Genomic DNA, 25,730 nt, shown 5'->3' with positions numbered 1-25,730 from the left:
ACCTGGATGTGTGACCTGCTCCAGGTGACCCTGCCTGGGCAGGGGCTTGGACTGGATGGCTCCAGAGTTTTCTCGCAGCCCTAACGATTCTGTCATTCCCTGCTTTCTTAGGATATCAGGAATTTTTCTAGAGTCTGTCCCACTTTGGTGGCAGGTACAATAAATATAAGGTAACTCTGAATTTACAACTACTGGATACTCGGCTGGCACAGCGCTGCTGTAAGACCCGAAGTACTTACTGCGATAGGCAGCTCGCATGAAAATAGGAATTTTTTTGCTAAATCCAAAATTTGTTTTTTGCCACGGAAGCGAAGGCCGGCAGGGGGTGGCGGAACTGATGTGCGGCGGAACGGGAGGTGCCGCGGTGTGTGTTTCCGCGGAGCGCCGCCGCGGCGGCCCCGGGGCGGGGGAGCGGCGGGGCGGTGACACCGCTGGACCAAGATGGAGGCGGTGACTGAGGGCAGCTGGAGCTCGCTGCCGGTGCCGCTGAGCCCGGGCGTGCTGCGAGCGCTGCGGGAGCTCCGCTTCCACCAAATGACCCCGGTGCAGGTGCGGGGCCCCGCGGCGATCCCGGGAAGAGGCGGCCGGGCTGAGGAGGGAGGGCGCGGGCGGTGTCAGGAGCGCCTGGGCCGGGCCGGGCCCGGTGGCGGCCGCAGCCCCGCGGTCGCAGCAGTCACCGGGTCCTGGAGCAGCGAGAGAAGCCGCATCCGAGACTGTCCCACCGGCTCTGCTCACCGGTGATGTTCACAGCGAGCTCTGATATCTCGGAGGAGTTTCACCTCTGTGAGATTTATCACCGCTTCATCTCCTCATGCGACGCTTCTCTCTTTTCAGTCTGCGACCATCCCGCTCTTCATGAGTAACAAAGATGTGGCTGCAGAAGCGGTGAGCGCTTTTCCTTCGTCCAGCTTCGTTCCAGGCTTGTCTCTGGAGCTGAGGGAGGGCTGACGCTCTTTCCACTCTCGCAGGTCACAGGCAGTGGGAAAACCTTGGCGTTTGTGATTCCCATACTGGAAATTCTTCTCAGACGGGAAGAAAAATTAAAGAAAATGCAGGTGAGATTAAAATATTCAGTACTGAGTATATGCCAATAAGATTTGAGAACTTCAGGAAGAGTATGCATAAGGAAAGTTGCCTACACACAGAGTGACTGTGTGCTCAGCTCTTTGGTGTAACAGTAACAATAAACTGTGTAAAACTTGGAAATAAAATCGTGGTGCTCTCTTTGCACTTGGATACAGCTTCTTCTTTGACATGACTCGAACAGGGTTCTGAGCTGTTGGGAAAATGTCCCAAAATCTGGAATACACTGATACACTGCAAGTGAGATTTGAATGCTTTTTAGCATCCATTGACCTTGAATACATTTTAGTGTGCAGGGAATTTCACTGTCATTTGCTGTTAAATGTCATTATTAGATGCTGCTTTTTCAGCAGAGATATTTTACACAATGATACAAAGTCTTTCATTGACATTTTTGGATTTACTTTTTAGTGTTTCTGTGGAAATGTTTCATCTGAAACCAGGCTCAAAATCGTGTCTCATATTCACTTAGCTTGAAAGGGAGGATTCTGCCCAAATCTCTCTTTTTCCTCCCCACAAATTCCTGTTTTTCACCTGCAGGTTGGAGCTATAATTATCACACCAACGAGGGAATTGGCCATTCAAATTGATGAGGTGCTGTCACATTTCACAAAACACTTCCCCATGTTCAGGTGGGTGAACTTCATCATTTCCATAACCACAGTTCCTTCTGTCATTCGTGAACCAGCAAAACTTAAAAGATGACTCAGATCTTTCTGGTTTTTTGTTTTAGTCAGATTCTTTTAATTGGTGGAAGGAACCCCATGGAAGATGTTGAGAAGTTTAAGGAGCATGGGTGAGTTGTTTGTCAGACCTGTGGTTTTCTCCTTGTCAGGGTTTTCAGCCCAGAGCTGTGGTCCAAATGGTGCTGCCAGAATCTTTTGGGGTGAGCTGGGCAATTGTGGGGTCTGTTCCTGGAGTGAGGAACAGCGTGAGGAGAGGCTCTTATATGACATCAGCACCATTTATCTGCTCTTTGGATTAAGAACAGAGCTGAAAAGTGCCTGAATATTTCACTTCTCCCTGCTCATGAATTTCCTGAAATTGTTTGGTGCTGATACTGATGATGGAGTTTTGAAGGAGTCCTATTTGCCACTGGCTTTTTTATGGAGGTACCAAAGATTTCTTGTAGCTGATAGTTGCTTTCCATACTTGACTGTTTATATTCTAAACTTTTATTGCCACAGGGGATGTGCTTTCACCTGGGCATTTCCCCCCCCATCCCACAGCATCTGATGGGCACTGGAATACGGATGCAATTAAAAGTGACAAAATGAAATTGTTTTATTGAAGAGTGCAGGGCAGGGCTATGCTGTGATAACATTAGGAGTTCTCCCAAATTGCTCACCCTGTAGTTAAGGAATTGCTGTGTGTTTGTACCAACAGTGGGAACATCATCGTGGCCACCCCGGGCCGTCTGGAGGATCTGTTCAGGAGAAAAGCAGATGGGCTGGACCTTGCAAGCTGTGTGAAGGCTCTGGATGTGCTGGTGTTGGATGAAGCAGACAGACTTCTAGATATGGGCTTTGAAGCAAGGTATTGAAATAAAAAATAGGTTTTTTTTCTGTTTTGTTCTTTTATCTTTGCTCTGTAACTACACAGAGCAGTTGCTAAGGGGGAGGAGAGTCAGGAAATGTGGAGCCTCAATGAGTATGGAGTTTCCATTGTTGAGATATGTTAGCATATCTCTGTTAATGCTTGGTTAAATATCATTATTTACACACCAGAATGGGTTAAAACACTTTAACCAATAAGCTTTGATCTTTCTTCTCTCTTTCTCTCAGAGTTAAGGTAATTATTTCAATAGAAGTTTGACATGTGATAACAAAGCCTATTTCGCTTGTGAACTCCTACTTCCAATGATTAAACCTCTTGCTGAGGGAAGCCTTGGGACAGTTACATTTTCCATGTGCTTACTTGCAGCTTAAATGCCATTCTGGACTTTTTGCCCAAGCAGAGAAGGACTGGTCTGTTCTCAGCTACCCAGACCCAGGAGGTGGAGAACCTGGTGAGAGCAGGGCTGCGGAACCCCGTCCGCATCTCGGTCAAGGAGAAGGGAGTGGCAGCCAGCAACACCCAGAAAACCCCCACACGCCTGGAGAACTATTACATGGTGTGAACCTGGGCTCTGACAGAGCCTCCTGTTCCCTCTCCTTTTTTCCTGCTTCTATCAATAAGCTTTTAAGTCTTGGCCACTTAGGATCACGTTAACAGAGGAACCAAAGTCCACTTTCTTACTTTTTTCTTTTGCAATTTTTAGATCTGCAAGGCAGATGAAAAATTTAACCAGTTGGTGCATTTTCTTCGGCAGCACAAACAGGAAAAACATCTGGTCTTTTTCAGGTAATTCTGTTTGTGTTTCATTGTGAGAACAGCTTGGTGTGTAATTACATAAATTCCAAAACTGTGCCCTTTGTTACCAAGGACACAACTGTTTTCAAAGTGATTAATTCTGAGAGCTGTTTTTTTAGAATATGGTGCCTAAAAAGAGATTAAACATTGCTTCATGTCAAGATTGTGTTATTAAGCAAAACATAAATTTTATGTGTTTTAAAGTAAGACATTAGAGATGATTATATGTTAATTATAAAAAATTATGTGCATGTTTTAAATACAAATAGTGTATATTTTTGAAAGAGCTTGGGAAACTCCAGCTTGACTGTCTAAACCTGATTAAAAATGCAGCATAACCTTTTGCTTTCATTCCTGTTTTTATTACAACAGCACGTGTGCCTGCGTGGAATACTATGGGAAGGCTCTGGAATCCTTAATTAAACAGGTGAAAATAATGAGCATCCATGGGAAAATGAAGCACAAACGTAACAAGATTTTCACGGAGTTTCGGAAGCTCCCAGGGTAAGAAGGTGGGAATGGGCTAAACCAGCCAGAAGGCAAAATAGTGAGGGGGAGGTGGTTTTGTCTGACTGTCCTTGTGCTATTTAGTGTGGAAGGATGGCTCAGGTGAAGGATGCTCCAGGCTGAGTGTGTTGATAATACCACAAATTGTGCTGAGGTACCCGAAGTATGACCACAAACAAAGGGAAAATGTGACTGGAGCATCTCCACCCTACTTTAGATAATCCATATGGCAGCACAGGAGGTGAGCACACTGCACTGTCACCTGCTACAATCACACATTAGCCCTGATGTTTAAACAAACTAGTTGCAAAAATAAGCTTTTCCTGATTAGCAAGCAGAGTGGAAACTCAGGATATTGCTTTATTAGTGTGTGAACAAAAACATGGTAACACAGTGCTGTAACCTACCCACAAGGAAATGTTCTTTGGCAGCTTTGCAGGATGCTGTTAAGAAACTCTTGCCTCATCAACTGTCATTTTTTATTGCATAGGATCTGAGTTTTAGCTTTTTATATTATAAGAAAAAAAATACCAGCAGATTATAAGAGCAGCTGTTGAAAAGAACAGCATGTCACTCAAGTCTTAAGTCTTTTATTTAAACATTGAGTATAGTACATTCAACTGTGGTGGATGCAGTGCTGGTTTAAAATTTGAATTTGTAATAAGGAATTGACTTTTCTTAGAAATGTAATATAAAGCACAATAATTTTCATAATGCTATGCAGAATTTTAGTTGGTGAAAGCTGCAATTACCTTATATTTTGTCTCTTAAAAAACCCCAAATGTTTGAAAATGTTTTGTTCTTCTGGTGACGGTGCAGAACACTCAGCTGTGAGCATGCTGGCTCTTCTCAAATAACAGGTTAATGAAAATACACTTTTTCTGCTTCCTAGGGGCATTTTGGTGTGCACAGATGTGATGGCTCGTGGCATTGACATTCCAGAAGTGCACTGGGTGTTGCAGTATGACCCACCCAGCAGTGCCAGGTACAACTTCAGATCCTGAGATCCTTTTTCTTTCGGTGTGGTCTTGTTATTTTGCTGTTCAGATACCAGTTAGGAACAAAAACCTGCATAAAACACATTTAATTACTTCTGGAGGTTAATCTGAGAGAACACACAAAATAATGTAGGAGCAAGGGAGGTTGAAACAGTGCAATTTTTGTTGCCACTGCTGTGAATTGAAATGACTTAGTGGTGTGTCTGTGTCACAGCTGTGTGCAGAGGTCTGTGTGCAGAGGTGACTCTGGGGTAAGGCTTTGTGTGAGAATTTCAGAGGAAGAGTGAGAGGTGACACTGGGGTGAAGGAGAACAGAGATGAGAGCAGGGACAGAGCTCTTCAAGGAATGGTACATTGAAAGCTCACAGGAAAGGAGCTTTTCCATGGAGTTTAACTTTTGCTGTCATAATTCTTCCTACAACTTGCTTGAACTTCATTCCCTAAACAGGCACCCCTTGCTTTAGCCTAACAGTTGAATGGGATTGCCACACATTTTTTGTGTTACACTTTGCTAATTCCTGTTGGTTTAGTTCAGTGTTTTCCATCCCACAAGATTTGTCCTTTTGCTGCCCAATGCTTGCAAATCAAACTGAGCTCTCTTGCTGGGTTGTTTCAGTGCCTTCGTGCATCGCTGTGGTCGCACGGCACGGATCGGCAACGTGGGCAGTGCACTGGTCTTTTTGCTTCCCATGGAAGAATCCTACATTAACTTTCTCTCAATCAACCAAAAGGTGAGTTGGCTTTTATTCTACACCAAAGCAGGAAAGAGCAAGGGCACAGACTTACTGACAGGAGCTTGGAAATCAGAATTTGTAGAACTTGGGGTCATACAGGTGGGTAATGTTTCAGCAGAGGTGCAGAATCAAAAGACAAGAGCTGCTTATTAATCACCAAATGCAGCTGGAACATGATTGCTCCAGTGTGACCCACTGGGTTTGTAAGAGGAATGTGTGATGCAGTGAGTAAGGAAAGGTCTTCTGTTCCTGGGGGTGTAAACTGAGCATTTGCAGGAGGGCAGTGCTGGCCTATGGCCCTGCCCCAGCAGCTCACACCCTGCAGCCTCTCTGCTCTTTATTTATAACTCCTACAATCTCCCATGCCTGCTCCTGCATTTGTGGGATTAATTGTGTGAATCCTCTGGAGACCTCCTTGGTAAAGCAAGAGATGAAGCTTCTCTGGATGCTTCTCTGGAGCTGCAGTGTGAGAATTCTGCTGTGTGGGGCTGATGGTCAGCTCGTGTCTTGGAGTGACCAAAGAAAAAGGGGCTCAAATCTGACTGGGTGTTAATTGGGCAAGAAGTATGTGTTTGAAGTTTCACAGTGCATTTCACATCATTTGCTTGAACTTTTCCTTTGATTTTGTTATTTTCTGGTTCCCAGTGTCCCATGCAGGAAATGAAACCACAGACAAATGTGTTGGATCTTCTTCCCAAGCTGAAGTCCATGGCCCTGGCTGACAGGGCAGTGTTTGAGAAAGGGATGAAAGCCTTTGTGTCTTACGTCCAGGCTTATGCCAAACACGAATGTAATCTGATCTTCCGGATCAAAGGTAATTCCCAGCAGGGCTGCTACCCCTCACTGTTTCTCTCAGACAACTAAAGCATACTGGTGTTGTCCACAACCTTCACTTCCTGTACCATCAGATTTTGACAAAACTCCTGTTTTTTCAAGCATCTTGTTTCAAGAGAAAACATTTCAATGTGGAGCTTGACCAAACTGATAAAAGCACAAATAAAAGTGACTTAGTATTGTTGCTGGTATTAAGGTATAGAGTGCAAACAATACATTAAAAATGTTGACTTTTTTTTTTTCTTCTTCTCTTTCTCAGTTAAATTAACTTTTTATCTAGGAGGAAATCAACTTTATAATCTTTATTTCAACAGATCTGGATTTTGCCAGTCTTGCCAGAGGTTTTGCATTGTTAAAAATGCCAAAGATGCCTGAACTAAGAGGAAAGTGTTTCCCAGACTTTACTCCAGTCACTGTTAATACAGACTCCATTTCATTTAAGGATAAAAACAGAGAAAAGCAGAGACAAAAGAAATTAGAAGAACAAAGAAAAGAAAGAGAGGAAAATCAAGGGAAAAAGAAATTTGTAAAGAACAAAGCATGGTCAAAGCAGAAAGCCAAGAGGGAGAAGAAAAAGAAAGTAACAGCTAAGAGGAAGCGTGAAGAGGTAACTGTGTCCATTCCCTTAAACTCCAAGTGATTACTGTAGTCTTTCCAATGGCAGAGAGCTCTGGGATTTTAGTGTGGTGGAACTGATGGCTGTAAAATAACTTTTTAGGACTTGGACAAGCAAAACTTAAAAAAATTGTAGAGGTTTTTAAAGCCAGACACTGAAACAACTTCTCAGCACTGATGCTGGTCAGTAATAGGATTTTTATTTATCAGAGGCGTAGAAGTGTGGCCTGAGGATGCTTTTGTAAATTTTCAGCAGGGGTAGCTGAGAGATACAGTTGCCTGGGTAGGAATTGAATATTACTTCCTGCTTGGATATTCCTGGCAAGCTCTGACTTGTCATCTTCTCTTGTATTCAACTGTATAGAATGAAAACCTTTTGGTGTTGTGTTTAATTTGTTGTTTTCAACTTCCAACAGGGCTCTGATATTGAAGATGAGGATATGGAGGAGTTGCTGAATGACACAAGACTCTTGAAAAGATTAAAAAAGGGAAAAATTAGTGAAGAAGAGTTTGAGAAGAAACTAACAGGCAACCAAAGGCTCAAAGCAGAAACTGTTGAGGACAACGAGTCTGAAGGCTGACAATTACTCTAACCACACTTTTATATTAATACACTGCTTATTTCAATAAAACTGGATTTCTGTAAAAAAATGATACAGAGAACAGAGCTGATCTAATTTCTTCATGGAGAGACCTGGCATCCCTAAAGACACAGAACCTGCAGTTGTTGTTGAGAACAAAGCTAAAAGCACCACTCTGGTGTGGCAGGAGCTTCCATCAGCAGCCTTGTGCATGTTTTAATTTTGGTTTTTTTCAAGTACATACCACAGATCAGCACACCTTAGAATGAGTCTGGATACACCATAAGGGATTTTATTTTACAGTATCAAAATACTCCACCCCTCTTTAAAATAATTTAGTTGCAGCCTTTAGAACCTGTAATAACTTTGGGAATTTTCTCAATAGTGGTCCATAATTATGTTAATCCTTCTAATGGCCTTTCCTTGCCACGTTCGTGTATCATCATCCAAGTTCTTAGAACCCTGACAGTCACTGAAGATGACACATCCTGTGCAGGGAGTCTCTGAGTTACAGGTAGAGTTTGATGAGTTCATCACTGACAGCTGAAGGAGTCAACACACCCAGGTCTGTGAACAGCAGCGTGATCAGCGATGGGGAGGTGTAGTCAATCCAGGGGTGCTCCTCTGTTAGATTCTGACCCGTTTTCAGAGTGTCTGCTTTGTACTAGAAGGAAACAGAGACCATCAGTTACTACACAACTGCAAGTTCAATCCTCTTTTGGGCAAGAGCAGTGCCACAGCCTCAAGCAGATGTTTGTGGTAAAACTGAAGGAAGTCAAGTGCACAGACTGGTGCCACCTTGGTCTCAGCTCTTTTAACTTGTGTAAAAAATACAATTTATAGTTCTGGAGTTTGTTGGTTTAACTGTTTTTTTACCCTTAGCTGCTCCTGTGCCCAAAAGGAACTGCTTTAGGATCAGTATCAAGAGAATTATGGCTGTTTGGTGCCTGACTGTACCATGGAGCAACCCCAGAATACCCCACAGCAGAAATACAGATAATCAGAGATACTTAGAAGACAATTTTTCACAGACATACCAGTGTGCACCTTAGCTGGAAGTTGAGTTTCTCTTACCTTAAACCTGTCAGGGACGTCCTGCTGATTGAGAGGGAAGAGTCTTACAAACTTGAAACTTTCTGCTACCACGTAAAACGGCTTATTCTGGGCTTTGGCACACACAGCAATCTGGTTGGTGCCAATCTATGGAGACAGATGGAGAGCAACATTGCAGACTCACTGCTTGCCTGACAATACTACCCATTTCCCAACAATTAACAGACATTTACTGGATAAAAAACAAATGGAAGAGACTTTTCAAAAAGCTTGAAACACTTCAAAGAAACCAAACTCTAAAAGTCCAGCGTTTACAGAATGATGTAAAACTCATAATTACCTTGTTGATAATGCCTCCACTTTCAACTACACCTTCAGCACCAACTAACACCAGGTCCACTTTCTCCATAATGTAGCTGTTAAAAGGAGGGAAAAAAATCCAAGCCTTACTGGGTAATAGGAAAAATGACTTGCTGAACAGAACAGAAATGAGTAATTCAAACAATCTTCCATTTTTCTGCACTAGTTTAATCTACCTCTTGTAAGTCCAAATGCTGCTACACATCCTTGGAGTGAGATTTCATCTGTTTCCCTGCAGAATATTAAGCAGCCATATCTTCCCCAGCCATAGCTGACCCTGGCAACTGTGTAAATGCTGGAAGAAGCTGAATTCTAACTACAAATGTTCAGATTTATTGTAGTTGTTTCTTTTCTCATGTATTTGATTTGTACTAAGCAGTGGTAATTTAGCAAATACCTTAAGAAACCACAAAATGGTAACACTTATGCAAATTAGGAAAAAAGTGGCCTCTTTGTTTAGCACCTCAGTTCTATTTTACAGATCTGTACAAGATCTCAGTTCTATTTTACAGATCTGTACAAGATCTTAGGTCTGGTTCTTTTTTTTTTGTTCCAACATGCAAAATCAGATGCTTGTGTTGGAGCTGACACATTCTAATTGTGCACCTAAAGCTGTAACTCGTTTGGCCTGTTGGATGACCATGACAAACTAAGAAGTATCCCTGGAGTATCCCTGCCTACATGTAAGCTTATTTTGTCTTCCTGTCAAAATAAAATTGCGATGAAAAACATTAAAATTTATGATCAGACTTACCCAACTGCAGCATCCAGAATCACAGTCACGGGAATGTTCAGCTTCCTCAGGGCTTTTGCCATTTTTTGCCTATCAAAGAAAACATTTGTACCTTAAAACAGTTTTTTTTTAAGACAATGATAGGACAATATTGTCTGAAAGACTGAAGCCTGTGACTGCCCCCATTCCCCTGCTGGTAGAACAGAAAATGAGTTATTGTATAGAAATGGAAGGTATTGTTGCATGTTATTAGTGACATGTCTTACCCAGTGTGCAGGGTTTACTCCTTCACTTATACAACAATATCTGCTCTGAAGGTATTATTTGTCATCTTTAAATGACATTACTAGCTGTATATTTTACTTTGGTATGATTAGTATAATACTGATTATTTTAGCCTACTTAAAAAGCAGTTGTCTCCCATCTCCCAAGGGAAAAGTAGGTTGCCTGGCAGTGACCAAAAGTTAGAAACCTTTGAGGAAAACCCAGATAACACTAATTAGAATATCGAGTATGGAAAGATAATTACCAATATTTTTTTGATTTTTTTTTCACTTGTCCAGAATAATGTGATGAGTGACACTTGCCATTTAAAATGCTCCAACCAAGCCTAGCAGCTTTTCTTAGGGCAGGGCAAGTTGGATGGTAGCTGTAACTTACCCTGCTACCAAGATAAAAACCAAATTAATGAACACTCACCCTGCTTCATCCGGCTGTGATTCAGTAACATAAACACTGAATCGCTTCTTGGACTCCACAGCTGCTTCCAACACCCTGAGGACCACCCTGGAGTAGGCATGTGTCAGTATTCGCTGCCAGGACAAAAAAAAAATTCACACATTACTTTTGCTGAGCCTTGGGAAACCTTTACTTTTGTTAGCAGTGCCATGGCTTGCTGTGCAGAACAATGGTGTGCAGAAGCCCCCATCAGACTCCTCTCCCCTCCCTCCCTGCCAGCAACAGCAAAAGCTAACAGGAGTGACCCTGGCCCGGCCTACTCACAGCACCATCCCTGATGAAAGGGTGACACAGCTTGGCGATTTTGTTCCGAGACAGAGAGACTTTGGTCAGGAAGATCTCCCCGCGCTCGATCATGATTTCTTTGCATTTGGAGTAGTCCTGGAGAAGAGCGGGATGCCCGCTGAGCGCCTGGAGGGTCCGGCAGCAGCAGCGGGGCCGAGCGGGCAGCCCTTACCGAGTACTCCAGCGAGGTGAGGCTGATGAAGCGCAGGAAGAGCTCCCCGCCGGAGGACACGGCCACCGAGGAGTCCACCCGCGACAGGGTGTCGATGGCGTCCCGCAGGCTGTTCCGCAGGCCCTGGATGGTCTCCCCTGAGGAGAGGCAGAGACGCGTGGTCAGGGCCTCGCCCCGGGGCGAGCCGGGGCTCAGCGGGGGCACCCGGGCCCACCTCGGTCCTGCTTGAGGAATCCCAGCAGCGCGCGGATGGCGGCCACGGCCGAGGCCACATCGGGGTCGTTCCTCAGCTGCGCCCTGAACGTCTCGATCAAGTCTGAAAGGCAACGGGGAGCGTCAGGCCCGGCCCGGCGCCTCCCGGGGCTGCCCCGCGGCCCCGTTACCGTCCGTGCCCATCGCCGCCCCCGTTACCGTCCGTGCTCATCCCCGCTCCGCTCCGCTCCGCTCCGCCCGCCGCGGCGTGGGCAGGGCCGGGCCCGGGGCGTGCCCGGATGAGCAGCGCCGGGCCGGGGCGTCATCCACGGGCGCCGGAGCTGCCGCTGCCCGGCCGGCGCGATGAGCGCGGGTGAGCGGGACCAGCGGGGGCTGGGGTGCTCCGGAGGGGTCTGGGGGTGTTCCGGAGGGGTCTGGGGGTGCTCCGGAGGGGTCTGGGGTGCTCCGGAGGGGTCTGGGGTGCTCCGGAGGGGTCTGGGGGTGCTCCGGAGGGGTCTGGGGTGCTCCGGAGGGGTCTGTGGGGCTGCGGCGGGGCTCGGGCTCCTCGTGGGGAAGCGGAGCCCGTGAGCGATGCCCCGAGGCTTTGCCCCTCTGCTCGGGGCTGGAGTGACGCTGCTCTGCGGGCTCTTTGCAGATGATGAGCTGAGCCTGCTGATCGTCGTCCTCGACACCAACCCGATCTGGTGGGGGAAGAGGGCCCTGGGAGAGGCTGAGGTACGGTCGTGGGGCGCTGGGACTGCCGATGGCCATTTCGGGGGGAAATGGTATCATTTTCTTTGACTTCGTACTGCGCTAATGTTCTCAAAGCAGGTCTAATTGGTACCGTGATACCTTTTGAAATAGCTATGCAGCGTTCTGCATTCATTAGAGCTCTTTTAACAGCAAGAGCTCTTTCTGCATCTTCAAGTTTTTTTAACTACAGTCATTTCAGAGATTTCTTCTGAATTGCTCCTCTGTAAATGTTACTGTGCTACATCTGCTTTATTCTTTTTTTCCCACCAGTTCACCCTGTCGAAATGCATCGATGCAGTGATGGTGCTGGGAAACTCTTACCTACTCATGAATCGCACCAACAAACTCGCTGTAATAGCAAGTCACACTCAGGAAAGGTAGAGCTGCTTCTGAACAGTGTGAAAGATTCAAATTTCCTGTATCTGTCTCCTTTATTTATTGTTTGATCACAGGAAACCAAGTTAAAAATACGTAATATATCATTGTCTTTATAAAAAGAAAAAGAAATTAGCTGATACTATATAGGAAAGAGTCTTAATGACTTACAAAGCAACAAAAAGAAGAAGGGTGGTTTAAATAGACTTAAAAATACGCAGAGAGAATGGTAGATATGTGTGGAGTGGAACAATGCACATGGCAGAGGTTCCCAGTTTAGGGGATATTTTTCTTCCCAGATATTTGTGAGTCTCAGGATCTAACCCCAAGTGCAGCCAAAGGACTTTGCCAGCTCTTTTAAGAGATGTCTCAAAAGGAGGGAGCGAATGTGGGTTTTACTCCAGTTTAAGTTGAAGGTCACTTACCTTACAGACTCTTTAATGCCTGAAGTATTAAAAAGATTTTAAATTAAACTTCAGAGTATTGTTATCTGCAGCTGATTAATTTAGAGCTTTTCTTACATGAATACTTTGTTTTTCCTCTGTTTCAGCCGTTTCTTGTACCCTGGGAAGCGTTGGGCTGCTGCAGATCCCTTTGGAGAGGGAGGCCCTTCCATGGAATCTAATTGCTCTGGCAGCAAGGATGGAAAATATGAATTATTAACAGCAATAAATGATGCAATTGCAGAAGAGATTAAAGACCTCATGACAAAGAGTAAGGAGAAGAAAATTCTAGGTTTGATAGGCAGAATTTCAAAACACTTGGATTGTCAAGGACCTGCAGAAATGCCCTCTGTTTTCATCATATGAATTTTAATATGCTTGAAGTAGATGAGTTTATTATGTTTGACATTTCAGGCCTCTGCATCAGTATTATTTGCCAAAGATAAAATTGTGTAGTATTTGGTATTGTTAGCTTCAGTAGCTGTTTTTATATATAAAAGTAACTTTTGCACTTTTTCTTTTGTTGAAGCTGACATGAAGGGCCAGCAAACAGAAACCCTGTTAGCAGGATCGCTTGCTAAAGCACTTTGTTGTATCCTTTTGATCACAGAATTGTCAAAGCCTTTATGTGTTCTTAAGACTGTTTCTTATAACACTAACTTTTACTATTCCTGTTTTGTTATAATACTTAAAGCTGAAACATTTGCCTGATAACTGTGGCTTGTGCTCATCAAAATGTATATTGGCTGAGGTGGTGAATGTGTGCTGTGGCTCATGGAGTTATTTCCAAGAATGAAATGTAGATTCCTTAATGTCAGCTAATGTAGACATCAACAAGATGGGCAAAGATCTAAAAGGTAACATCTCTTTTGCTGTTTTCAACATTGGGTAAATATTTTAACCTGAATAACAGGTATAAATGCACATGCACACACAAAGGAATATGCATGTTTGGACACACCCCCATTCCCAGAATTGGCACTAATAGGTAGAGGTTTATTTTGACCATTTGAAGTTGCCTAATTTAAAAAAGTTTAAGGACTTGATCAATAGTCCACGTCCTTAGGGAGATTTTCTGTTTAATGCAAATACAGCTGTAACTGGAATTTCCTTGGAGTAACTGGAGGTTGAGAGGAATTAGTCCATAGATAATTGTCACTGGGACTGGAAATAGTTTCATACAGATATTTTATCTGACCTGTTAGATCTTACATCCAGTATATTCTGAGGTGTCAGATGCTACAGAATTGAAGAGGTAATACAAACAATGTGCTGATTCATTTCTCTTTCTTTTTAATACTTAGCCAATCAAGAAATTAAATCAAGGATTCTGGTAAGAACTTTTGCTGTCACAGTTTTCTTGTAGTCTTGAAATCCAGCGATATATGTAGGCTAACAAGTTTGAGTTTTTATTTAGGTCATAAAAGCTGCAGAAGACAGTGCATTGCAATACATGAATTTCATGAATGTGATCTTCGCAGCACAGAAACAGGTGAAGCTGGCCTTTTTTCCATTTGTATTTTATTTCTTTGCAAAGATAACAGAAATGTTAATTTCTCATATGTTTACATAATTTATAGTACATTTATCATGGAAAGAAGTCATGGCAGTAACACTGACAGGGCTGTGTGAGTCCTGGCTGAATTTGTTTTTCATCTCTTACAGAGTATTTTGATTGATGCCTGTGTCTTGGACTCTGATTCAGGTCTTTTACAACAGGTACAGATTTGCTGTTCTTATTTGCCATTTATATCAACTCATAAATACTTGATGTTAGACAGTTCAACACGGTCTTCAGCTCTTTCCTTTAATCAAGAGTGGGTGTGGAAATATGTTCAGTGGATCTGACAGTTCTGACTTTGCAGGCTTTGTGCAGTACAGGGTTATTTTAAATGCCCTGTTAATGTCACCAAAAAACAACCTGATCATTGTCTTTGCTTTGCAGGCCTGTGATATTACGGGTGGCATTTATTTGAAAGTGCCCCACATGCCATCCCTTCTGCAGTATTTGTTGGTAAGTCATTTTAAAACACTTGTTTTTTAAAGAAACAGTGTTTCTTGTGTGTCAGATGTGAAGTATTGCTCACTTCACTGATGAGATAAGTCAGGAATACAAACCAAATTTACAAAGTACCTTTCTCCATCCATGCAGTGGGTTTTTCTCCCTGATCAAGAGCAGAGATCACAGCTCGTCCTTCCACCTCCTGTTCATGTTGACTACAGAGCTGCCTGCTTCTGTCATCGGAACCTCATTGAAATTGGCTACGTGTGCTCTGTGTGCTTGTCAAGTAAGTTTATAAATATTTAACAGTCTGATTTCTTGCATTGGAATGACCTGTTTTAGTGAAAGCCATTTCTTTGGTTTTTCAGTATTCTGCAACTTCAGTCCTATCTGCAGTACCTGCGAGTAAGTGTTTATTCTTTGTATTTCAAGGCTGGGTGTGGGAATATGTTCAGTGTATCTGACAGTTGCTTTTCCATATTTTTTTCCAGGACTGCTTTCAAAATATCATTGCCACCTGTCATGAAAGCAAAGAAGAAGAAATTAAAGGTAGCTGCGTAGCAACATTATGTAAATACATCCTTACCTCCTCCAGTAATTCCATGAAATGGAACCTACTTGAGAAACTGATGGCACCTTTTATTGGATATGAAAGAGAAGTGTATGCAGTGCTATTACTTGTTTCTTAGGGGATAAATATTTAAAATGTATGTCTTCTATGCAGCCTGTTAAATAACAAATCATTGTATTACCATGTAATCTGTGCTGTTTTAAATACTAATTCTTAACTGTAAGAGAAACCAGAAGTTACATCCTGGTAAAGAGACACACCCTGAGAATTTCAGGATATTCTGGCCACTGCAAAGCTTCACACCTCGGAGTTATTTTCAAAGTCAAGAAAGCTTTGATTCTTTCTACGTGATGGTGTGAACTCAAGAATGACCATTTCTAGTGTGTAGGATCAGAATCGTAGCACTGTGTTGTTCAGGGACTTCAACTTCTTACTAGCAATATGAGCCATCAATTTCAAGATGATTTGTGAGCCACTTGGGAAAAAAAAAAGGTGCTAATTGCCCAGCATGTGCACTCACATGTGTACATATTCCTGGGACTGTCCTTGTGGTATTTCTTTCTCTATTTGGTATCTCTTAATTTGTGAATGAAAAGGCCTCCCTTTATTTAAAATAACATCAGTAAATGCAGATTAGCTGGTTGGTCTTCAAGGTTTTATTTTGAAATTGGAAAATGAGAAATTGTTAAAAAGTTGTAATATGATAACAGGGACACTTCTTATTTTTAGTGTGTGGGTTTCCATCTGACGTGACAAGAACAAAGACTTTTAGATTGGTGTATTTTATGTCAGGAAGGTCTGCTGTGTACTTCTGAATGTGGCTTTCATTTAAAAAAAACCACCAGTATCTCCTTCTAAAGAGAGCTATATAATTTGGTAGTTTAACCTTTCTCCCAAAAAGAATACAGAGGAATTTTTTTCCACATAGAAGACGAGTTATTTTTTCTTTCCCAATGTGTGTACAGGAATTTGTCAGGTCTTGATATTCACATCAGGTTTTGTCACTGTAACAGCTGCAGTGCCAGTTTTTTCTGGGCTTGCCAATGTAACAAGGTGAGCTTTTCTTCATTGACAAAAGCCATTTTGTGTGAAGGCTGTATTTATTATTTACATTGCATAAAACTTTTGTAATAAAGACTGTCTCTTTTTCAAATGTGGTCAGATATTGCTTTGATATTTAAGGGTGAGCTACATGGTTTTCTTGGAGTTTTGATGTTTGAATCTCATGGTGTGATGTGACTGACAATGGGTGAGGGAGGACAGGTCTAAGTGGAGTCAGGGGTGATGCTGAGGGACAGAGATGTCTGGGATTGTCACCAAAAACCAGGAAATAAAACTTTCTAACCAGTTTATAAGCTTAGAAAATAAACATTACTTTATTCAATGTTAAGGTTCATGGGAATCGCTCCATAAAATGTACATAAGTTATGAAAACTTAACTATTTTTACCTTCTAGCAAACAAAGGGATTAGTGTTTATTTGCTACAAGTTACATACTTCTCTTATTAATTAGTACTGTAATGCCTATTGGTTAATGATTCTCTCGCTTCTCATTCTAATTAGTTCACATGCTCAGTTTCTCTCTTCCTTTGGGTTTGGGTATTTCTTGGGTCACTGGTCTACCAGAATTACCTTTTACCTGCTTGGATTTGATTTCATTACAATTACTGAGCTGGTTATATTAGTTTCTTCCTTAACTTGGAGGTCCAGCTGGATGTCCTAGTGGTCCATGAATTCTGCATTCTTTCGTGTTCATAATACTACCTCCCTCCTCCGGTTGTGAGAGCCCTAAACTTTAAATTTATTTTTCTCGCACACTTAGAGCTTTTTAGCGTTGTTAGCTTTGTTAGTTTGTGACCGTCCCAGGGTCTGGAGCTGCCCCGCCACCACCATCGCTCGCCGTGAGGCGGCCGCGTTCCCGCCCTTTCCGTGAGGCGATTTCCCGCCCTCCGCGTTGCCATGGCGCCGCGCTGGCGCTGCAAGATGGCGGCCGGGTGGCCGCCGTAGCACAATGGGGGTCATTGCTTTCGCGGCGCTGCTGCTGCTGCTGCTGCTGCCGCCTCCCTGGCCCGGGCAGCTGGCCGGGGACACCGGTGGGTCAGGGCGTGAGCGGCCGCAGTGAATGGCGGCCTCCGGGGGGCGAGGAACGGGCGGGGGTGTGGGGATGGCGGTCGGCCCGCGGTGGGATCTGCCCAGGTGGGCGTGAGGGGAGGCGGCACAGACCCTGAGGGCTCCCCAAGGCACGGTCTTGGGCGCCCCTGCCAAACCCGAACGTGCTCGCCGTGGAGTTTCTGCCGTTGCTCAGCGCAGAGGGGGAGGGTGGAGTTTATGTCGGACCTTTCAAACTTGGCAAAGTCTAGAAAGAAAAATCCAGTGGAATTTCCAGCCCCGAGCCCTAAACTTGACGCTGCGTCCAAATGCTGAAGGCAGGAGCCCGCAGTTCCTGGCTCGCAGGTAGCGGGACATCCCTGGCACAATTCACGGCTCCGAGAAATTAAAAAGTGTAAATTGGAGTCAGCAAGAAATGCTAAATATGGTGTTGCCGGAGCTGTGTAGTATCTGCGTGGGCTGTAAGTGCTATAATGTTATTTTACTGCCTGTTTTCTGGGCATCTTCATACATGTAAACTTGTGGCATAGAAGGCTACACCCACTCCCTCCAGCACTTGGCAAGGATTGAATATAACCCTGTACTAGGCATTACATGATATTTTTCTTCTGTTTGTGACAATTTAAAGTCTAAGAGTGTAAGAATATAGCCCAAGCACAAGATCTATATGTCTTATACATGTTACCTTTTTCAGTCAGCTTGTTTCTTTCTCTTTTTTTTTTTTTCAGTCTTCCAGCCTTCGTTTATTCATATGTCAGGGCCCAGAGTCAATTCATTTTTTCTTGGCAATTCCTCAGGAGTTAATTTTTCTATAATTTTAAGTCCTAGAGATGCAGAGACAGGTAAGAACACTTCAACCCCTTTCCCAGTGTAAATAAATATGTTTGCATTGTTAATATTTTTTGACACAAAAATTACTAGAGAAATGGTAATGCTTGTAATTTAGTGTCTTAATAGTTACAGAAACAGGAATTTCAGACATTCCTGTGATTAACTTCTTAGTTCTCAGTTGGTTCTGTGTCAGCTGGGCCTGAGGGTGTACCTGAAGGCACAAGAGGAGTTTAAATGTACTTCTAATTTTACTTTTCTAAATGACAGTGGAATACCTTTAAAATTTTTATTATATTATAGGAAAATTGCAACTTGCAAATTGCAGCGGAAGCAAAAGGGCTGGAGATTGGAATTTGGATGTAACTGCTGGTGTGGTATGTAAAACACTGATTCTTCTGCTATTCCACTTCATTCCAACTTCTCTCTCAGAAGCTGATGAATGGTATAGACAAGAGAAATTCAATGCAAGCTATCAGAGCTGTCAGACTTTATTTTGTGTTTTTCCAGAACATTTCCAAGGTGACTGTAAGCCTCACCAGAACTCTGGAGCTGTGTTTGCCCAATGCCACTGAGTGCTGCCCCTCAGCTCTGTGCATGGTGGAAACACTCCAGGTTTTAGCTTGCCGTGATTCAGTGGTGCTGGCACAGCTCCTGATTCAAGCTGAAATATTTGCCAACTCTTCCTTTGCAGGAAATGTGTCAGGTAAGTGCTGAAGAGGGAATGACATTTTGGCTGTTCTTTTCCTCTCTGTATGGAAAAATCAGGATTTGGGCAGCAACAAGGGATACTGAGCAATCAATGGAATTTAAGTAAAGGTTTCTACACAGAATAAACTGCAGCGTGCATGGTCTTTTTATTTCAATTTCAGTCCTCTTAATCTGATTTTCTCTTCTACTTGTGTTACAGAAGATGCAAGTATCATCCCAAACCAGGCATTTAAGCCCTTGGGCTCTTGTCCTTGTAACTTAACAGCTGGAGCTTGTGATGTTCGTTGTTGCTGTGATCTGGTACTTATTTATTATTAAACTTTGATTAAGTGTTCTCAAAGTTTCTAGATTCTCTTGTTTGTGGGGAGAGAGAGGTACTGAATGCTTCAGACTAGATGGGCCAGAGGGTGGTTGGATATTCCAGATTTCTAAAAATAAATATGTTCTCTCTACAAAGTTGCTTGATTTACCTGTAAGTTTGGCTTTATATTGCCATAAGTGTTGCCATTACCCTTGCTAAAAAGTGACGCTTCTTTTCCCTTTCAGGAATGTACACCAGACTTGCAGCAGTTATTCAGTGGATCATGTTTCACTGGAGTGTTTGGTGGGGATGTAAACCCACCTTTTGATCAGCTGTGCTCTTCCCAGTCAATGGAATATACCCCTGAGTGGTTTCCCTTCCTTTGTGTACAGTCTTCTCTTGACAACACACCATTTCTTGGCTATTTTTATCATGGCTCTATGTAAGTCTTAAGAAAACTTATTTTCTCATCTCATTGTCACCACACTCGTTATGCAACCAAAATTATAAACTGACTTTATAATGAAAGATACTTTGAAATCAGGGTTTTAGGGTGCAAACCTTAAATGCAAGTGGAGAAATGTCAGTGGTAGTATATAAGAACAGGGGACATGAAAGCAAACCTGTAATTATTTGTGTGAGGTAAAGAGTAAAGCACTGTTTAAGTTTTAAACTTGTTTGCAGCTCTACACCCAAAGTTCCTTCATTTAAGATCCCTCTACAGACTTCCCCTGGGAAACCTTTCACTGGTTACAGAGAAGGAGATCCAATAATAACAGAAGAAGATGAGTATTTTACTGTTCCCCAGGTAATCACTTGGTGCTTATGAGCTTTTAATTCCTCTTGGTTTGTTTGAACTCCCTATATCACACTCCTTATGGCTTTGCATCCAATTTCAGCAACTTTATGTTGGGATTTGTCACAAAAAAATCCTTCAACCAACCAACCAGAAAACCCCAAAACAAAACCACAAAGTCATTATTAAAATAAACATTATCCTTCCTCATCCCCTTGCCCATTCCTGCAAAGGGTAATGCATTTTGGAGACACTTGTTGGTTATAATTATTTTCACAAATGAGGATGAAGTGTACATTGAAACTACTTTTAAAGCTGTGCTTTTAAAATAATAACCTCTCTTTTGCCAGAGGCTGAGGTGTTTTTATAACATCAGACAGCTTTCTTGTCAAAGTGTTATGTGTAGCTGTAGGGTATATGTGGGGGATTTTGCTAACAAATAATCTTCAATGAAAAGCAAGGGGCTAGGAAATCCTTATTTCTGTGAACCACCCGCAGCAATCCATGGCTGGACAGTGTGTTGGGAATGCTCCTGTGGCGTATCTCCGTAACTTTGATGTCAAGTGCCTGACCAATTTGGATTCTTACAAGGAAGGCCTGCCCCATGATGTGAGGATAAACTCTGGCACTGCAGGTAAGCTGCAGAAGTCCAAGCAGGAATGGGTTTCATGTTTCTCGGAGCTGCTGGAACAGAATAAACCCGAGGGCTGTTGGCACAGTTGCTGAATGTAACATCTGTGTTATCTGGTGGCTGTAGTTCAGCATTTGGGGACATTCTGTTCCTGTTTCTCATGACCTTCTAGCAAGTGTCCCACTGTTTCCCAAGATTTAGGAGACAAGAAATAATGGGATGGGCCTTTGCTTCCCATTTACCTGCTCCTGGTGACTCATTTTCAGACTGTTGCAGAGCCCTTTTTCTGTCAGGAGGGTGCAGTATCAGCGTTTTAGAGTTAGTGAGAAGTGGTTACTCTCTGCATTACAAAACCCTCTACTAATGAAGAGTCATTCTGGAGTTTGAGATAATGTGATTTCCAGCATGAACATATTTTATTTTATGCTCCATAACTGCCTAATTTTGTTAGTCTATATTACCTCTGTAAGACCCACAGATAATTAGCTGTATTTTCAAAATACATAAACAGCCTGGATCTTTACCAAAATTAATTTTCCAAGTAATTTCCTACTCAGTTTTCATAACAACAAGGATTGCATCTTGGATGTGAAAACAGAAAGGAAAACTTTGTTTGTTTTTCGTTCTCAGACTTCATCCAACAAAATGTTTTCTATAGAGCCATCACTGACAGGGGCAAATTCATCACTGAAAGTGGTAGGTCTCTTCCATTTAATGAATGTTTCTTACTTAGCCTGGATTGTATATGAAATAGATTATTTTGATGTCTAAAATGTTTACCTGCTGCAATTCTTAGAAGGAATTTCATATATTATCTAAGACTGAAAAAGTAAACTGGCTTCCTTCAAATCAGGAAGTATTTAATTTACTCCAGTTCATCACAGTTGCTCAGGAAATCAGGTTCCTTACTTTGCATACATGGGGGATTGCACCATTGCACATTGAAACAGTAAAATGAATTCTCAAAAAGATAAATGTTGTAATTTCCAGAATTTTGTCAAGGTTTTAATGTATTCTTTCTCAGCTGCAGTAGCAGAGCTTTCTAATTAGAATGCTTTTCATTATGACCTTTTCTCTTTATTCCTTCTGCCAGAAAACCTTCTTGCTGCTGAGGTTCTGTGTCAAAATGTAACTTTTGCAGAACATTATACATTTATTTGGGAAGACAAGAACATTGAGCAAGTAAATGTCACTGTCTTCCTTGGAAGCTTATGTGATGGAGGTATCATGACATTTCTTTTATGATTTTTGATTTATTTCTTTGTGTTCTGTATGAAAATTCTGTGATAGAATCTCTTACTTAACAATTATTCTTAAAAATAATTTCCCTCAGACTCTAGAAAGAAAATTATGGGGCTGATTTCCATTAATTTGTGTGATTTGAATCTTCTGTCACTAATGAAAGACAGAAGTTTGTACCCCACATAGAACATACATTTTGCTAATTTACTTATTTAAAAGTCATGCTTTTTTCTTTTACCAGAAATCCTGACACAGAGATTCACAGTTGAATTTCTAAGTTTAAGCAGTACTAATGGAGAGGAACTGTTTGAGAATCCAGGTATAAATACTTTATTTTGCCCATTAAAAGTAAAAAAAATGGTACTGTACAGATTCTTATCAATGATTACATTTTATATTTCTTTTGTACTTCTTTATGTTGCCAGCCTTCACCTTCCTGCCTTACTGCACTGCCAATAGCATTGAGTGGTTCTTAGGATTTTGTTGCATAGATATTGATTATTTAAAGTGAGGCCATTCCCACTGTAATGGAAATGTCATTTGCTTCAATACTGATGGCATTTAAAACAATGCTAATGTTTATAGGTTATTCTACGGTGTTCATAATTTGCCCTTCTCTGTTTAGGGTATCAAGTTGGAAAACCAGTGAGAGCTGCAAATCTGAATGCTTCTGATCCTCTTGGGAGCCTAAATGTTTGGCAGCCAGGTATTGCCTTGTGAGGTTGCAACTTCAATTTAGTTAATGCTAAAATGTTGGAGCTTTATTTGGCTTTTGGATTTTTTTTAAACATATTTGAGTTAAAAATCTCTGCCAGATTTTGCTTTTCTTTCCCAAATTTTCAAAGGTCAGCGAGAAAACCTTTAATGCTTTCTTGGAAAATTGAATGGACTTGTATCTGTTTTTGAACTCCACCACGCTGAGTTTGCATTCTAATTTTGATGTTTTGCACAAAATTGAAAGCTAGAGATCCAAAGGTGGATAATAGGAAAGCTCAAGTAAGATGTTTTCATTTCACAGCTGGCAGAGGTTTATGTGCATCAGCAACTTACAGACCAGTTCTGTTTGGAGTAGACTCATACTCGGGATGCATTCTAGAAGTTGATATTAATGAAGATTGCGGCCTTTTAAGGTGAGCTACACAAGCTGAATTATCCCTGCTTCATCCCTCTTGTTGATTGTTACATGACTGTCCACAATTGCCTCCCATCAGCACTGGTACATTCTTTTTAAATATTTATGTGTATGTTTCAGCTTTCTGTGGTTAATAGTCTCACTTCTGTTTTTGATGGGAAATCATAATAATGGTTTCACTCTTTACTCAAATGAGGATTGTGTTGGCTGCAATACTTTGCCATTTCTTCCCTTCAACAGTGCAAGTTTATTTTTGTTGTGTGATAACATCTTTCAGATGAAACTGACCTTAGGATACAGTAATATTGCAACCCAGAGTGGTAAGACAGTACAGATTTACAGTGTGTGATGTTACATTCTTACTTTGCAGAGGAAATGTGACTGAGAAATTGAATGCATTAATACAAGCTACTCACATTGGAAAGAGGGACAATTCCAGTTACAGTGATCTAAATGACTGGGTGGAAATAATACGTAAGTGAGGCTTGTGTTGTTCTTTGTAGTTTAGATATGCCCATACAATAAATAAAGCATGTCAAAATAAACCAAATTGTAACTTCCTCTGCATCCATCCATCCATATATGTGTACACACAGGCACATAGTTCACTATGCCTGTGGATACTGCATATTTTGCTGCCAGCCTGTACACATATGACTTGGTATTTATCCATTGATAAATTACTCCTTTAGGTGTTTTATAGAGGGAAACATTTTTAATGTGTTCCTGTGTGACAGTTACCAGCATTTCACTGAGCTATGAGAATAATCTAATTGTGGAATATATAGTGTTTTCCATAATATTTACATTTAAATCCCTCTGTTCTCCTTCATAGGTCTTGATCCTTTTCCTTCTAATGTGAGCACCAGAGGCTTAAAAGGCTTTTGTCCAGATATTCCTGCAAACCTGAATATTCGAATAATCTTTGCTAAAGTGGGAGCAGTGCAAGGGATTCCCCAGCAGCAGATTCTTGCTGTGCAGATCAGGTAAAGTGAGTTGTGAGTTGAGTCTCTGTCTGTCTGACAAATAAATGCTTCATTTTAAGCCTTGTTTACCTGACATACCCCAAATTAATTTTACAAACAAAAAAGGTAGTTTTTGTTGCTGGTTTTTTCACTTTGCAACCCAAATTCCTTTGATCACAACCAGGTTAGCCTCTCACCCTCTGAAATGAAAATTAAAGAAAAAAAAGAATTATTAAAAGCAGATAATCTTTATACTTCACTGAAATATTAAATAAAAGACATGATGCTGCCAGCAGCAAACATACACATGGCATCTCATCAGGAGTCACATGGTGGAAGCAACAAGATTGTCCTGTGTTCTGGCTTACCCCATTGCCAAGCTCTTGGGAGCTGAGCTAAATGCTTTATTCTTTCCTGAAACAGGGAATTTTCACTCTGCAAACACTTCCCCTCCCTCCACCAAGTCAATCCCTATAAAATGAGATTCTGTTCCATTTTATCTCATTTCAAGACTGTGCAAGTTCCCCCCTTGTACGATGTGGAAAATCCAGGGATTATCAACCTCCTCATAAATACTGTGTGTTTTTTCCTTTCCTGCTTGTGTTTAGGGTCTAAACCTCAATTTCCAGCCCTCAAGCAATAATTATGCTTTTTGTTACAGTTACTCAACAGTCTTATGGGAGTTCCAGTGTGGGCTTGGCTGCAAAAACACCCTCAGCTTTCTTTCCATCACAGCTTCTGTTCAGTTCATTGAAGTCCCAGCTCAGCCACCCCCTCCAGTGACAAGGTAGTTTTGGTAAAAACATTGATAACCTCCCATTATGTTCAGCAGATGTAATATGAATTGCATTGACCAAAAGGTTCCTTTTTTCCAGGTATCAGAAGATTTATGCAGAGTTTGACTGCAATCAAAATGAGGTGTGCTGGCCACAACTCCTTTATCCACTGACACGCTTTTACACAGGTAAAATAACAATGTGGGATGACACAAAACAGGAAAGGCCATATTTCTTTGAAACATCATTAGATGTGGGGAGTTTAGTATGAAAGAATGCTTTTGCATACACTTTAATCTGCATCTTTGGGTTGTTATAGAAACTAAAATGTAGCCCTCATGCACTTTTTGTTTGTTTGTTTGTTTTCCAGGAGAACCATATTCCCAGTGTCTTGCTAAAGGCCTGTTTCTGGCATTTCTTGTTTTACTTGCAGCAATTATGAACAACCCTTGGTTTTCTAAATTATGGAACAGATAGGTAAAAATTATGGAGAAACATTCTTGGATTTTGTAGACAATTTACATAAACATTTAAAGACACATAAAATCGTACTTCTACAGCATACAGAAAATGGCTGTTACTAAAAACAAAACCGAATAAATTATTTTTTAAGCTCTAGACTCTGTGTTTGGAGTAGCAAAGTGCAGAGTTGACTTCAAGAAGGTGGTGAGTCCAGCCCAGAGGCTGCAGTGGGGTTGGGATTGTCCTCATGGATGGACAATCCTCTCAAGCTTGGTTCTTTTCTAGAGTAGGAGCCCTTATTGACAGGAAACCCCTTCTGCCCACCTAATTTTGGAGCTGTGGGCAGACTTTTCACTCTTCTGAGAAGTCGTAGCCCTTCAGCTGTTCTCATGTGTT

General features: G+C 41.9%; 4 protein-coding genes across 4 annotated transcripts; 3 read left to right on the top strand and 1 right to left on the bottom strand.

Moving 5' to 3' along the window:
• Positions 1-399: 399 nt before the first annotated feature.
• On the top strand, positions 400-7,774 carry DDX55 (DEAD-box helicase 55). The gene is made up of 14 exons (XM_086855246.1): positions 400-549; positions 835-885; positions 969-1,055; positions 1,624-1,715; positions 1,817-1,879; positions 2,470-2,619; positions 3,007-3,196; positions 3,344-3,426; positions 3,808-3,939; positions 4,835-4,927; positions 5,557-5,671; positions 6,320-6,488; positions 6,823-7,115; positions 7,540-7,774. Exons 1-14 carry the CDS (start codon positions 442-444, stop codon positions 7,702-7,704), a joined length of 1,791 nt encoding a protein of 596 aa, XP_086711372.1. The 5' UTR covers positions 400-441; the 3' UTR covers positions 7,705-7,774.
• A 200-nt stretch (positions 7,775-7,974) lies between these two features.
• On the bottom strand, positions 7,975-11,529 carry EIF2B1 (eukaryotic translation initiation factor 2B subunit alpha). The gene is made up of 9 exons (XM_086855261.1): positions 11,457-11,529; positions 11,260-11,361; positions 11,046-11,182; positions 10,853-10,969; positions 10,550-10,662; positions 9,872-9,940; positions 9,098-9,173; positions 8,779-8,904; positions 7,975-8,368 (listed from the first exon to the last, which is right to left on the bottom strand). Exons 1-9 carry the CDS (start codon positions 11,467-11,469, stop codon positions 8,213-8,215), a joined length of 909 nt encoding a protein of 302 aa, XP_086711387.1. The 5' UTR covers positions 11,470-11,529; the 3' UTR covers positions 7,975-8,212.
• A 4-nt stretch (positions 11,530-11,533) lies between these two features.
• Positions 11,534-16,534, top strand: GTF2H3 (general transcription factor IIH subunit 3). Its single transcript, XM_086855260.1, has 13 exons — positions 11,534-11,610; positions 11,893-11,972; positions 12,261-12,367; positions 12,916-13,079; positions 13,338-13,400; positions 13,636-13,665; positions 14,113-14,141; positions 14,226-14,300; positions 14,474-14,527; positions 14,754-14,822; positions 14,961-15,096; positions 15,179-15,215; positions 15,302-16,534. Exons 1-13 carry the CDS (start codon positions 11,601-11,603, stop codon positions 15,369-15,371), a joined length of 924 nt encoding a protein of 307 aa, XP_086711386.1. The 5' UTR covers positions 11,534-11,600; the 3' UTR covers positions 15,372-16,534.
• Positions 16,535-17,236: 702 nt separating this feature from the next.
• Positions 17,237-25,490, top strand: TCTN2 (tectonic family member 2). Its single transcript, XM_023937225.2, has 18 exons — positions 17,237-17,474; positions 18,219-18,332; positions 18,622-18,695; positions 18,829-19,024; positions 19,229-19,329; positions 19,576-19,772; positions 20,015-20,138; positions 20,625-20,760; positions 21,388-21,453; positions 21,851-21,979; positions 22,241-22,318; positions 22,625-22,705; positions 23,018-23,129; positions 23,502-23,605; positions 23,967-24,117; positions 24,758-24,883; positions 24,972-25,060; positions 25,243-25,490. The coding sequence occupies exons 1-18, from the start codon at positions 17,393-17,395 to the stop codon at positions 25,347-25,349; spliced, it is 2,067 nt and encodes a 688-aa protein (XP_023792993.2). The 5' UTR covers positions 17,237-17,392; the 3' UTR covers positions 25,350-25,490.
• The last annotated feature ends 240 nt before the right edge of the window (positions 25,491-25,730 follow it).

The sequence above is a fragment of the Cyanistes caeruleus genome, chromosome 18 (genome assembly GCF_971803275.1).
Source record: "Cyanistes caeruleus chromosome 18, bCyaCae1.hap1.1, whole genome shotgun sequence".
Taxonomy (NCBI): Eukaryota; Metazoa; Chordata; class Aves; order Passeriformes; family Paridae; genus Cyanistes; species Cyanistes caeruleus.
The sequence above is the reverse complement of the archived record's forward strand: the minus strand, read 5'-3'. Positions and strand labels throughout refer to the sequence as shown.

Bases quoted from the DNA above. Each gene is read 5' to 3' on its own strand.
- TCTN2 (XM_023937225.2), top strand. From the start codon at position 17,393: ATGGGGGTCATTGCTTTCGCGGCGCTGCTGCTGCTGCTGCTGCTGCCG. The intron at 21,980-22,240 runs GTATCATGACAT...TTCTTTTACCAG, and splicing joins TGGAAGCTTATGTGATGGAG to AAATCCTGACACAGAGATTC. The intron at 23,130-23,501 runs GTGAGCTACACA...CTTACTTTGCAG, and splicing joins GAAGATTGCGGCCTTTTAAG to AGGAAATGTGACTGAGAAAT.
- EIF2B1 (XM_086855261.1), bottom strand. The intron at 10,970-11,045 runs GTAAGGGCTGCC...GCTCTTCTCCAG, and splicing joins TCACCTCGCTGGAGTACTCG to GACTACTCCAAATGCAAAGA. The intron at 9,941-10,549 runs GTGAGTGTTCAT...TTTCTTTGATAG, and splicing joins TCACAGCCGGATGAAGCAGG to GCAAAAAATGGCAAAAGCCC.
- DDX55 (XM_086855246.1), top strand. From the start codon at position 442: ATGGAGGCGGTGACTGAGGGCAGCTGGAGCTCGCTGCCGGTGCCGCTG. The intron at 1,716-1,816 runs GTGGGTGAACTT...TTTTTGTTTTAG, and splicing joins AAACACTTCCCCATGTTCAG to TCAGATTCTTTTAATTGGTG. The intron at 1,880-2,469 runs GTGAGTTGTTTG...TTGTACCAACAG, and splicing joins GAGAAGTTTAAGGAGCATGG to TGGGAACATCATCGTGGCCA.
- GTF2H3 (XM_086855260.1), top strand. The intron at 12,368-12,915 runs GTAGAGCTGCTT...CCTCTGTTTCAG, and splicing joins GCAAGTCACACTCAGGAAAG to CCGTTTCTTGTACCCTGGGA. The intron at 14,528-14,753 runs GTACAGATTTGC...TTTGCTTTGCAG, and splicing joins ATTCAGGTCTTTTACAACAG to GCCTGTGATATTACGGGTGG.